The 11,425-nt window shown below is 33.3% G+C and overlaps 2 protein-coding genes across 2 annotated transcripts; one reads left to right on the plus strand and one right to left on the minus strand.

Moving 5' to 3' along the window:
* Nucleotides 366-4,189, plus strand: LOC109228361 (protein FLOWERING LOCUS T-like). The gene is made up of 4 exons (XM_019393507.1): nt 366-632; nt 1,352-1,413; nt 2,127-2,167; nt 3,780-4,189. Exons 1-4 carry the CDS (start codon nt 435-437, stop codon nt 4,010-4,012), a joined length of 534 nt encoding a protein of 177 aa, XP_019249052.1. The 5' UTR covers nt 366-434; the 3' UTR covers nt 4,013-4,189.
* Nucleotides 5,442-7,243, minus strand: LOC109228064. Its single transcript, XM_019393246.1, has 3 exons — nt 6,833-7,243; nt 5,539-6,591; nt 5,442-5,453 (listed from the first exon to the last, which is right to left on the minus strand). The coding sequence occupies exons 1-3, from the start codon at nt 7,241-7,243 to the stop codon at nt 5,442-5,444; spliced, it is 1,476 nt and encodes a 491-aa protein (XP_019248791.1).

An 11,425-nucleotide genomic window follows, 5' to 3' on the forward strand; every position in this document is an offset into this window, starting at 1 on the left:
AAGACTTAAGCTCCCATTTAGGGACTAAGTGTCCCAAAATACTGCAAAAATCAAAACGAAACCTCCCGACAAGTCACAATAGCAGAAAATAGATATGGGAAAAGTGGTTAAAGGAGGATCGGGGTTATTACTCTCAAATCGAGCGGCCGGGTCGTTTCAAGGAGGCCGTTATTACAATAACCCATGCATGGCTAAAGGATCTGTTTTTTTCTTACAACTTGTAGTTTTCAAACAAAGCTGTACAAACCGACAATTGAGCAGAATCTGATTTTTCCATCAGAGAAAAGTTTCAAAAAGTTTAGATTCTTGTGATTGTAAAGAAAGACATAGCATATATAAATAGCAATAGCTAGCTCCTCCTATAGTCATGAACAATATTGGCTCGTGTAAGAAAAAAACTGAGCTAAATTTGTAAAAAATTCCACACCATCAAAATGTCAAGATCAGATCCTTTAGTAGTATCTGGTGTAATAGGAGATGTATTGGATCCATTTACCAGGTCTGTAGACTTTAATGTGGTTTACAATAATAGGGTGCAGGTCTACAATGGCTGTGGATTGAGGCCTTCACAAATTGTCAACCAACCTAGGGTTGACATTGGAGGAGATGATCTTGGCACTTTTTACACTCTGGTAAAGTTCTTTTTTTTTTCTTCTTTTTCGAGAGTCTCGGAATAACGGTAAACTTGTCTCCGTATAATCTATATGGATTATGAGTTTGAGCCATAAAATTAGCCGCTGATCCTTGTGCCAGGGTAAACGCTCCTTGGGGTACGACCCTTCTCTGAATCCAGGGGCGGAGCCAGAGTACCGACTATGGGCTACTTTTCTTTTAATTTGACCCAAAAAAATGTCATACTTTCTTATTTATAAGTAATCTAACTTTAAACTTCCTACTTTACCCTTAATGAATTAATTTACGACTACACAAATGTTTATATAGTTTGTTTTAGACCATAAATTTTAAAAATCTTCATTTCTTTCTTAAACTTCGTATTAAGTAAAGCAACGCCATATAAATTGGGACAGAGGGAGTAACATTATTTTGATAAACAATTTAACGCTGTTTGGGTTTTCCCCTTTCTAAATTAGATTACATAATGGAGTATATTCAGAGAGTCAAAGTATTTTTACACTATCAGTTCATGTAAAACATATTTATAGGTAACCATCTGTGCATGCATAAAATAAAGATGAGATTACTAACTTGAAAAATATAAAATGTTACATGTTATTGCATGCCACATTATAAAGTTTTTTTACATGATATATCAATATATAAAAGTTAAATTATTTTCTTAATTTGGCATTGGTTTCAAGATACGTGAAATCCTTTATCCATTTTTTGGAAGGTTATGGTGGATCCAGATGCTCCAACCCCGAGCAACCCAAACCTGAGGGAGTATCTCCACTGGTAAGATTATGGTCCATCTTTTATTTTTTCTGTTCTTTTTGTTGGTGTTACTCATGTTAAAAGAGAAAAATATTTCCTCCGTTCTAATTTACGTGATAGTGTATAACTTCTCACGGAGTTTAAGAATGAATTTTTTTTTAATATTTGTGATCTAAATAAATTATAGAATTTTTGCGGCTATAAATCATCACAGAATAGAATAAAATAAAAATTTAAAATTAAATTATTATTAAATACAAAAATTAATTAAAAAATTCCAACCTATTTGGAATTAAGACATATAACAGTAGTAGTAGTAGTTTTTTTGGGTGGATATAAAAATGAAAGAATATCGAGGAAACAATATTCTTAATTTTGGCATGAATCACACTTTAAATTAGATGTACTGCACTGACCGTTGTACTCCAAAGTCCAAACGTTTACAGTTGTACTTCGTTATTCACGTTGGCAGTTTTTTGATTTCTATGTAATGCTTTTGAACACTGAAAGTTTAAGATCAAGCGTAGTGTGTATTATTACATGCAAACCTTCAAAACAAATGTATTACTATAAAATTTTGGCTGAGTTTGGTATCCAATATAGCATCAGTTGTAAAAGATTTGAACTTTTTATATATGATCTAGTGCTTCATTTTAAAGATTATTAAGTCTTACTATCTGTGAAAAAGAAGAAAAAAAATATCAATCATGACTTTGGTTTATTAATTTTGCTAGGCTGGTCACAGATATCCAAGCAACCACAGGAGCAAACTTTGGTAAGTTTTCTTACATAAAAAGTTAATCATGACTCATGAGTTCTTTAGAACTGAATATTTGTTGAAAATTTATAAATGACAGTGTTGCCTGGGGCTGCACGACTCATGCAAACACTTTACCTGTGGGCATGCCTATTTTGTCATGAATCTTAACTTAAATATACTTAATTAGAGAAGTTTAGACCAATCAAAATTTTGAAAAATTAAAGGTATTCCATATAAATTAAATATTTTCAGAAAGTATTTTTTTCATGCTTTATAACGTTTTACATTTACATATTTTAACTTTTTGAGATGGTAGAAAACTAGATCGAATAAAACATTCTGATATACCAGACCTAGCATGTTACCTTAAACAAATGATACAACATAACTTTATACTTTATACATAATTTTCCCATTAAGCGATTCAATGAAGTGAAAATATGCATTAGTTAGCCGCGAAGTGATTGAATTCTATGTGCAAAGACATATCATACTTTTATTGGTTTGGTATATATATCGAGTACGAGTAAATTTTTACCTACTTATCTGACAAAAAACAACTAAGTATGAAGCTAACAATACCACAACATATATTCTTATTGTAATTCAATTTGGGATATGACTTTCAATGCTTATATTTATTTATAGTGTGACTGCATTTTTTCAATCTTATACGAAAATAAAGAAACCGCTTCCACTTAATATTTAAATACAAGGAAAAAATTTAAGCATTTTTTGAATTAATTTCATATATGGTTGCTGACTTTGCCTACTATAATAGTAAGGTCACTTAAATTTTTAATTATCATAATATTTATTCAATCTAATAGTAAAACCATAAAACAATTTCCTTGTTTCATTAAAGTAGAATAGTCGATGAATGCTACCCTCTATAACAGTGTAGTCAGATCAAAAAACTTTATCCACTATAACTGAAAACTCTCCTTAATGAGTATGTTTTATAGTTACACTATATCAGACAAGATTATTTTTCTTAATGTAAACAATTTTATGATTTTACTGTTATAGTAGGTAAAACTTATTAGTAATTTTATTGTTATAATCAATTACATTAATATAACAAAAAATATTTAAATGACTTACTGTTATAATTAAATTCCCCTCCGTACATGAAATTACCCGGCATTTCTTTCTTGGACAAGAAATAGTTTACCTATGTTTGAATCTAACCAAGAAATGGGGAGAGGCAGCAAAAACGACTAATCGTTCGTAGAGACGGACCCAGACTTTGAAGTTTATGGGTTCCTATAACGTAACGATCTCAAGTTACCAACTAGGTTTACAATCAAATATTTATAGATATTTAATGAATTTTTTAATACATATACAAGGACTGTGCAAAAACTACTGGGTTCTCGGGAACCCGCACGTTGCCCTCTAGATCCGCCATTGATCGTGTATGCGTACATACAATCTTTAAACAAATATATAGCTGGCAGATATACTGTTTACTTTTCCTAACCGATATACATAAATTTTATATTTGTCTGCCATATTTAATTTAAGCGGTTGAATGGACGACTATAGGTTAATTCTTCTGCAGAAATATTACTTGTGAAATTCATCAGCACCCTTATTAAAACTGGTTTATTTTACTGCACTACAGGCAATGAAATTATACATTACGAGAGTCCACGACCTTCATTGGGAATTCATCGCTATATTTTCGTGTTGTTTCGGCAATTTGATCGAGGGGTTGTGATAGCTCCTGATATAATTGATTCTCGTCAGAATTTTAACACTAGAGACTTTGCAAGATTTCACAATCTCAATTTGCCTGTTGCTGCTGTTTACTTCAATTGCAATAGGGAAGGGGGTACTGGTGGCCGTCGCCTATAAATAAGTTTAACTTATATATACTGTCAGTGTACGAAATTTTTACACTATCGAGTCATATTTATGGTTCAAAATTATAATCTCATATTTTAGGAAAATGCTTTAGGTGATTTGATAATGTAAAAATATCTTACACTGACGGTATATATATTATTTAAACTCAGAAAGAAATAATGTCTTAATATGATGTGTCTCCTAAAAAAGAAATAATGTCTTAATAATATGTCTCCTCAAAATTTTACTGAATTTTTAACTTATACATGATGACAACGTGAGGAATTTACCTACTACAAAGTTACATGCAAAAGTGTGGATGCTCATATCTACTGTAATACTGTTAAAGGGGCATCTTATTATAGAATTATACTTCAATTATATAATTTTATGTCTTCAATTTTATGTTTTTGGGAGGTTTTGGTTAGACCTTGGAGGAACTTTTTGAGAGGCTAATGCTAGGAATTGGAAGCGTGAACAGAGTTCTTTATTTTTCTGTACTTCTTGATTTCTATCCTTCATTTGATAAAATTAACTATTGTTATTTTCGTGCCACGTGTAGCGAGATACCTTGTTCTAGGGTTATGGGAAAATTTATATATGAATGTTATGATTCCTATCTTTTTTTAATGAATTGAGTTTAGCTTTACAAGCTAGTTATTTATTCAATCGTGCGCCTAACAATTTAAGTTATTTGATCACCAATTAAACTCTATATTCGGACTTTAAATCGAGCTAGAAAAGGATGATATACAGGGGTGCTTCGAGATGAATTCTGTAAATTGATTAACCCCAAGCGTTAGGAAAATGATTTGCAAGTAAGACATAAATATACTTTTCTTATATACCTTATATGCGAAAAATTGTAACGCATTCTTGTCTATTCTCATTGAAGTATAATAAATAGGTTAATATGAATAGGTGAATAAAAAAAAATAAAACCATGTAAACTTAAAAAAATTACTGTTCGAGAGCAAAATGACAACCAAAAAAGCCAAATTAACAAGCTGGATAAAAATTAGCTAGCTAGAGGTGCAGTTTTAGTCTAATTTAACCATTTGTTCCAATCAAAGCACAGGAATATCAGCTGACCACAAATAATTAAAAACGCCAAAGTAAATTTTCCAACTCAATCCTTGGTGTACGATCACTTATCTCTTTAGTTGTTAGTTTTAATTTTTTATCAGAGCAGGTGGCAAGCAGAGGCGGATCTAGGAATTGAAATGTATGGGTTCCTACCACAACTTCAAGTCAATATATCATAATAGCCGAACTAAGAAACAAGTATCAATATTCAACATATATTTACAAAATAACAAAATACTTAAAGACAACATATAAATATAAATATTTTCATTATAATTGACTCGGGGACTTGTCATGTTTTGAAAATGATCAATGATCGCATCATTAGGTATACTTTCAAATACTTCATTCTCTATATAACAAACTAAACAATCATTCAAAAATTCATCACCAATTCTGCTTTGCAAGTCACTTTTAATGTACTTCATCGAAGAAAAAGTCCTTTCTACCGTTGCAGTAGCGACAGACAATATCAAACTTAACTTCACAAGCAAATAAACAAGCCTCCAAGTCATGTGCAAATTTGTTTTAACCATTGTCTCTGAAAGATCTCCAACGCTTTTCAAGTTAGAGAATTCATTGCCCGCCTCTCGCACATAGTCAATATAGATGTCAAGCTCAAAACCAAGATCCTCAAGCATAGAATTAGTAAACTCATTTGGATAGTGTGTTGCAAGTTTCATAATCCCGTCTTTATCATAATTTGCAAAAGAATTATCAGGACTCAAACTAGCCATACCAAGAAGTAGATCAGTATTCACTTCACTGAAACGACTGTTAAGCTCAGAAAGTTGCAAATCAATAATAGTATAGAAAACCTCTATACGCAAATGATAAGAATATGTAACACTTGATTTCTTACGCTTCGACTTTCCACGAGAAAAGTTCATATCCATTTCGGGGATTACAATATCATGCTTGATACAAAATAAACAGACATCTTCTACCAAAGAATTCCATCCTGATTCTCTCATAACTTGCAATTGTCTCTTTGCAAAACCAACAAGCTTCATGGCACTTACAATATCTTGATCTTTTTTTTGCAAAGCCATATTTAAATCATATGTAAGTGCCAACACTTTCAACATTAAATGCAACATATACACAAACTCATATGATCTTATATCATCCACTAGAATTTTTGCCATTGATCTCTCATGATAATTTGAACCCTCAATTGCAAGAATTCCAAGCACATGAACAATTAATGAGAATAAACTAATAAAATTACGCACTGTCTTAAAATGAGAACTCCAACAAGTATCACCTGCCCTTTGAAGTCCAAGTTCTTGATTTAATCCGCTTCCTGTATGAACTTCACCAAGCATTAGTAATTCCTCCAGCTTTTCTGCTTGATCATCTCGAAGCATCTCCCTGCGCTTAAAAGAACCTCCAACAATATTTAAAACATTTGCAAGAATATCAAAAAATTGTTCTGCCTCATAATGTTCTTTGCAACAGCCACAAGAGTCAATTGCAATTGATGAGCAAAACATGTAATGCTAATAGTGCCGAAGGAGTATACATTCATAATCAATAGTCTTAAGGCCATTAATTTCTCCCTGCATGTTACTAGCTCCATCATAGCCTTGTCCCCGTATTTGAGATTTACTCAATGAATGTTCCAAAAGAAAATAACAAATTGCTTCTTCAATGACTTTGCAGATGTATCTTTAACATGAACAATGCTAAGAAATCTCTCATAACTTTACCCTCTTTATTGACATAACGCAAAACAAGTACCATTTGTTCTTTATGAGAGACATCCTTAGATTCATCAACCAATATCCCAAAGTAAATCAACCAGTTCAAGTCTTTAATAATTGCCTTTAATGTTTCTTTTGCACAAGATCTCACAATGTCTTTTTGTACACTTGGACAAATCATGATATCATTTTTTGGAGCATTTTCTAGTACGACATTTTTTACATCTTCCTTCTTATCGGCATACCACTTTAAGAGATCTAAGAAGTTGCCTCTTCTTGTAGAAGTTTCACTCTCATCGTGACCTCGAAAAGGCATTCCTTCTTTCAAAAGATACCTTGCAACATCAATTGAGGCATTTAAGCGAACTCGATACTCACTTTTAGCTTTCTCGGATTGTTTGTCAAAAGAAGTTATAATAGATTGTCCTTGATTCTTTAAATCTAACATCATCTTAAAACATCGATTATGAACACTACTCACTTGACCCACATGCGCATTAAGCCTTTCTATACCTTTATTCCAAGACCTAAAATCATCTATTGTAAAAGAATCACCGACTTTTTTTCCATATCCGTCAATCTCATTTTTGAACAAGTAACAACATAAGCAAAATGCTGCATCTTTTTTAATACTATATTCTAACCATTCAGAATATAAAGTCTTAAACCATTCAGGATTAAAATGACGCAATTTTCCACCAAAATTTGTATTTGGAAAATCAAACTCTCTAAGTTGACAAGGTCCCTTTTCAATGTAATGCCTTCTCACTCGATCACGTAAATTAGGAGGATATTCTGAAATTTATTTTCTTTCACCAGGATCGCGTTCAAGAGGATTCAAATCCAACATATTATGTAGGTGTGATGATTGAGAAGAATTGACATTATTATTTACCACTGGACATGAAGGAGAGCTTAGTGAAGGAGAACTAGAAGTAGAACCTGAAGAGGTTTGCGGCTTGAAGAATCTCTTGATCATCTTGACTCTTACTAAAATATCCTATAAATCATAAGAAACAAATTAAACATTGCACTGTATTTTTTTCGATTTTTCCTCTTAGATATCAAGATAACTAACTAACTAAGAACTATCAAATCACAATCAATGCAATTTCACCATTTATTAACTGGAAATGAACTTTAGCTATTCATTTTCTCAAAACCCTCTCTATTCATGAGAGGAAAACAATAAAAAAAGAAGAAAGAGGAGGAAGGAAATCAAAATACCTGTTGCAATGGAGTGGAATTAAGTGAAGAAGTTAAAACTAGATTTTAGTTTTGAGTTGCTTCCGCCTGCCTGTTAAAACAGAGGCAGTGAAGAACAGAAGAAATAATGTGAAATTATAAAACCTAATTTTCCTTTGAACGTTTGAGTTAAGAATGGGAATTGCCGAATTGGGAAGGAAAAGGGAATCTTACACCTTTTAGTTTAGTAAGTCTTTCCTTTTATTATTTTAATTAAATAAATAATACATAAAACTTTGTGCCAAAATATATGGGAAAAACTAAAGTAAGTTGATGGGATTTGAACTTGCATTGTGGGTTTTGGGAAAATCAGTATAGGTTCCGCACCTTACCATTGAACCAGCAAGACATTTTGTTACTGGGTTCCTACATAAAAGTTCTTATACATTTAATAGATTTCTTAATATAAATACAGGGTCTAGACAAAAGTTACTGGGTTCCCGGGAACCCATACCTATCACTGAAGATCCGCCCCTGGTGGCAAGGTATGGGAAAAATCGAAATTATTTAGATTTATGCTGTTCAATTAAACGTGAAGCGCTCCTTAATTACTAAGGGTTTATCCATGACCCAACAATCTCGAAAATGAAGGGATTACCTTCACATAGCCTTCAATGACTGGATGGTCCTCTTAGACTAGCCATCGATCTAAGCATGGAAGATTTAGGCATCTGCTACCCAAAGACTTCTTTGTAGGCTCTGTCACAAGGTTGAATTGAATCGTGTATTTCTGTCTGATACTATGGATGATGATATTCCGTGTAGATAACTATCTCATCAATATATATTTGGGTTAGCTTGCCCATAGAGTAACTCATACTGATCCACAGAAAGTGAGATAGACTTGGTCAGCCGATCAATAGTGCCCAAATGACGTCATATTGCAGTGCTGTCTTCCCAGACGCGAAATAGAATATGTTGTTCTTTTTATTGTCATTAGAACAGTGAATGTAATAATTCATTAATTAAATAGAATAAAGGGATGATATCCTTGTCACTCACACATATGACCCTTTTAAGAATATTATCAAATATCTAAATCTGGAATACCAGCAAATGATTTAAGTGGTCCAGACGAAATCCTAGTGTTGCCCATTTTCTTCTTTCTTTGTTATGGCTAAGATTTCACGTGGCAATGGATCATTTTAATTTGAAAGTGCTCTATTCAATTTTGCTAAAATTTTAACATCTTTACAGAAAATGGTACAAAATAACTAGTTATATATGAATGACAATGACTATATAAAGGTCTCTTGTGTTTTAAATTACTGATATCTTACGTAATAACGTAAGATGTCTAATACTCTAGTGAAATATTGGACCTTATAACTGAAAGAATATATGTAATGAGTCACAAAACTTAGAGGCGGATGTACAATTATAGTTACTGGATTCGGCTAGTAATTCATATGCTATATATGTGTTAAAAAACCTATTAAATACGTATAAATATTAAATTTCTAACCCAATAACTCATTGAGCAGTTTCAATGGCCATCTCTTAATCGATAAGATAAGTCTTTGACTCTTTTCCTCTTACTAATAACTTCTTAGGTTTCACTGCCAAAAGGTGCGGTGAATAGTAAAATTCTTCTTTCTTAACTAGAAATTTCGAATTTGACCCTTGAGAATGAAATCGCCCTTGATGATGAAGTAAAACCCCACTTAGTAAACTTTCAATTGCGTCAATCCAAATTTAGTTCGATCAGTGGGTTTCAGACATCGATTGCTATATTAATTAATACTACTTGATAGTAGGCTATAAGTATGTTGTTTAGCTACCATTTACACTCCAACTTAGCTGTACTTTATTGTTATATGAATGTTAAATGACAACAAATGGCTCCAATTATGAACTTTGTGCTTTGCAGGAGCAATTCCTGACTATGAGGACATTAAAGAGTGTTTGGAGTTAATTTGGAGCAAGGAAGGCCCAATCAGGGGTGAGTGCGCGCAAAAGAAGAAGGAAAAAATGGAAGATAGACTGAACTCCAAGAGCGTGGGCCAACCGCGGCCGCGCTCGTCAGGCAGAAAGGAAGGCATTATGCGCGGTCCAACCACAGTCCAACCGCGGTCGCGCTCGTCCCTCCGAGGAATTTTATTTCAGGGGTAAATTAGTAAGTTCAGGGGCGACTCTCCTTGACCTATAAGAAGACCAGCTTGCCCAAAAAGAAGGTATTGAGGTTTTGAAGGGATTTTGAAGGCAAGAACAGGCAAGAAGCAAGGCGGAAGATTCAGCATAGAGTTTTTACCTTTATTCCTCTTGTTTTTATCATTGATGATGAATTCTATTGTTATGATTGTGAAAACGATTATGCATAGCTAAACTCCTAATCTAGGGTTTTGATGGAACCTCTTGGAGGATAAAGTTCTTGTTATGTTAATATAGATTTGTCATAGTATTTTCTCTGTTTGTTCAACTATATTGTGATTGCTGTTGATTGAAGGGCCCTCAATCGACTGTGCCTATTTAGTATGTATTACTCGGGAGAGAGTGCATATTTAGGTAGTTGTTGAACAACACCACTCCAAACGTATATGAGGGATCAATACAAAGGGTTTAAAGGTGGGATTAGGGATAACGAAATCTTGGGTGCGATCTAAGTGAGTTGTAATTAAGGCCAGCTAGCGTAATTCGGGAGTATATGTCTAGTATATTATTGTAATTACTCGGGAGAGAGTTAGGACAGTCAGAGTGCTCATGATCAATAAAGAAGACTTAGGCAAATTTATAGCAAACATAGCGGAAATAATTCCGACAAGAGGAGAAATCAGAACCTTAGACCAGTCCCATTCTTGCTTACATACCGTTTATAGCTAGTTGTTTACTATTGCATTTTTATTACGTAATATTTAGTTAATAAACATCCCATTTGTTACTCAAATATCTCTGAAGATTGAATACGTGACGTGTAAGTCCAATAGCTGTGATTGATAGGTTAATTCCCTGTGGGATTCGACTCTGGACTTGTTAACCGGAATATATTTGCAGCGATCGCTTTGTCCTTTTTATAAGACATAGTTGGCCGTGATCAAATTTTGGCACCGTTGCCGGAGAGTAAACGGTGTTATTAATTGCAGTTAAAAGGAAGTGCAAAAATTCTTAGTGTAGTCAATTTTTTCAATTTAAACTGACCATTGAAATTCTAACGTTTGTAGTCGTGGTTGTTACAGGTGCATGCCTAGAAACTCCTCAAGAACTGGTGAATTGTTTGAAGCATTATCAGATCCTGAGAAAGTGTTCAAGGCATTGAATCGTGCTAACAGGAAAGGCAAACGACAACATAACTCAACCGAACAAATTGAACCAGACATGGAAGACGATAATCTAAACAACAAAGACAACGTAAATGACCCAAGATCAGGGTGTGGTACCTCTTGTGCTA

The sequence above is a fragment of the Nicotiana attenuata genome, chromosome 6 (assembly GCF_001879085.1).
Source record: "Nicotiana attenuata strain UT chromosome 6, NIATTr2, whole genome shotgun sequence".
NCBI classification, from domain to species: Eukaryota; Viridiplantae; Streptophyta; class Magnoliopsida; order Solanales; family Solanaceae; genus Nicotiana; species Nicotiana attenuata.

What these genes read in the sequence shown, in the direction of transcription:
- LOC109228064 (XM_019393246.1), bottom strand. Translation starts at nt 7,243, where the DNA reads ATGTTAGATTTAAAGAATCAAGGACAATCTATTATAACTTCTTTTGAC. An exon ending in TCTCTCATAAAGAACAAATG is followed by an intron (nt 6,592 to 6,832) that starts GTACTTGTTTTG and finishes CGGCACTATTAG; the next exon opens with CATTACATGTTTTGCTCATC.
- LOC109228361 (XM_019393507.1), top strand. Translation starts at nt 435, where the DNA reads ATGTCAAGATCAGATCCTTTAGTAGTATCTGGTGTAATAGGAGATGTA. An exon ending in TTGGCACTTTTTACACTCTG is followed by an intron (nt 633 to 1,351) that starts GTAAAGTTCTTT and finishes ATTTTTTGGAAG; the next exon opens with GTTATGGTGGATCCAGATGC. An exon ending in CTGAGGGAGTATCTCCACTG is followed by an intron (nt 1,414 to 2,126) that starts GTAAGATTATGG and finishes TAATTTTGCTAG; the next exon opens with GCTGGTCACAGATATCCAAG.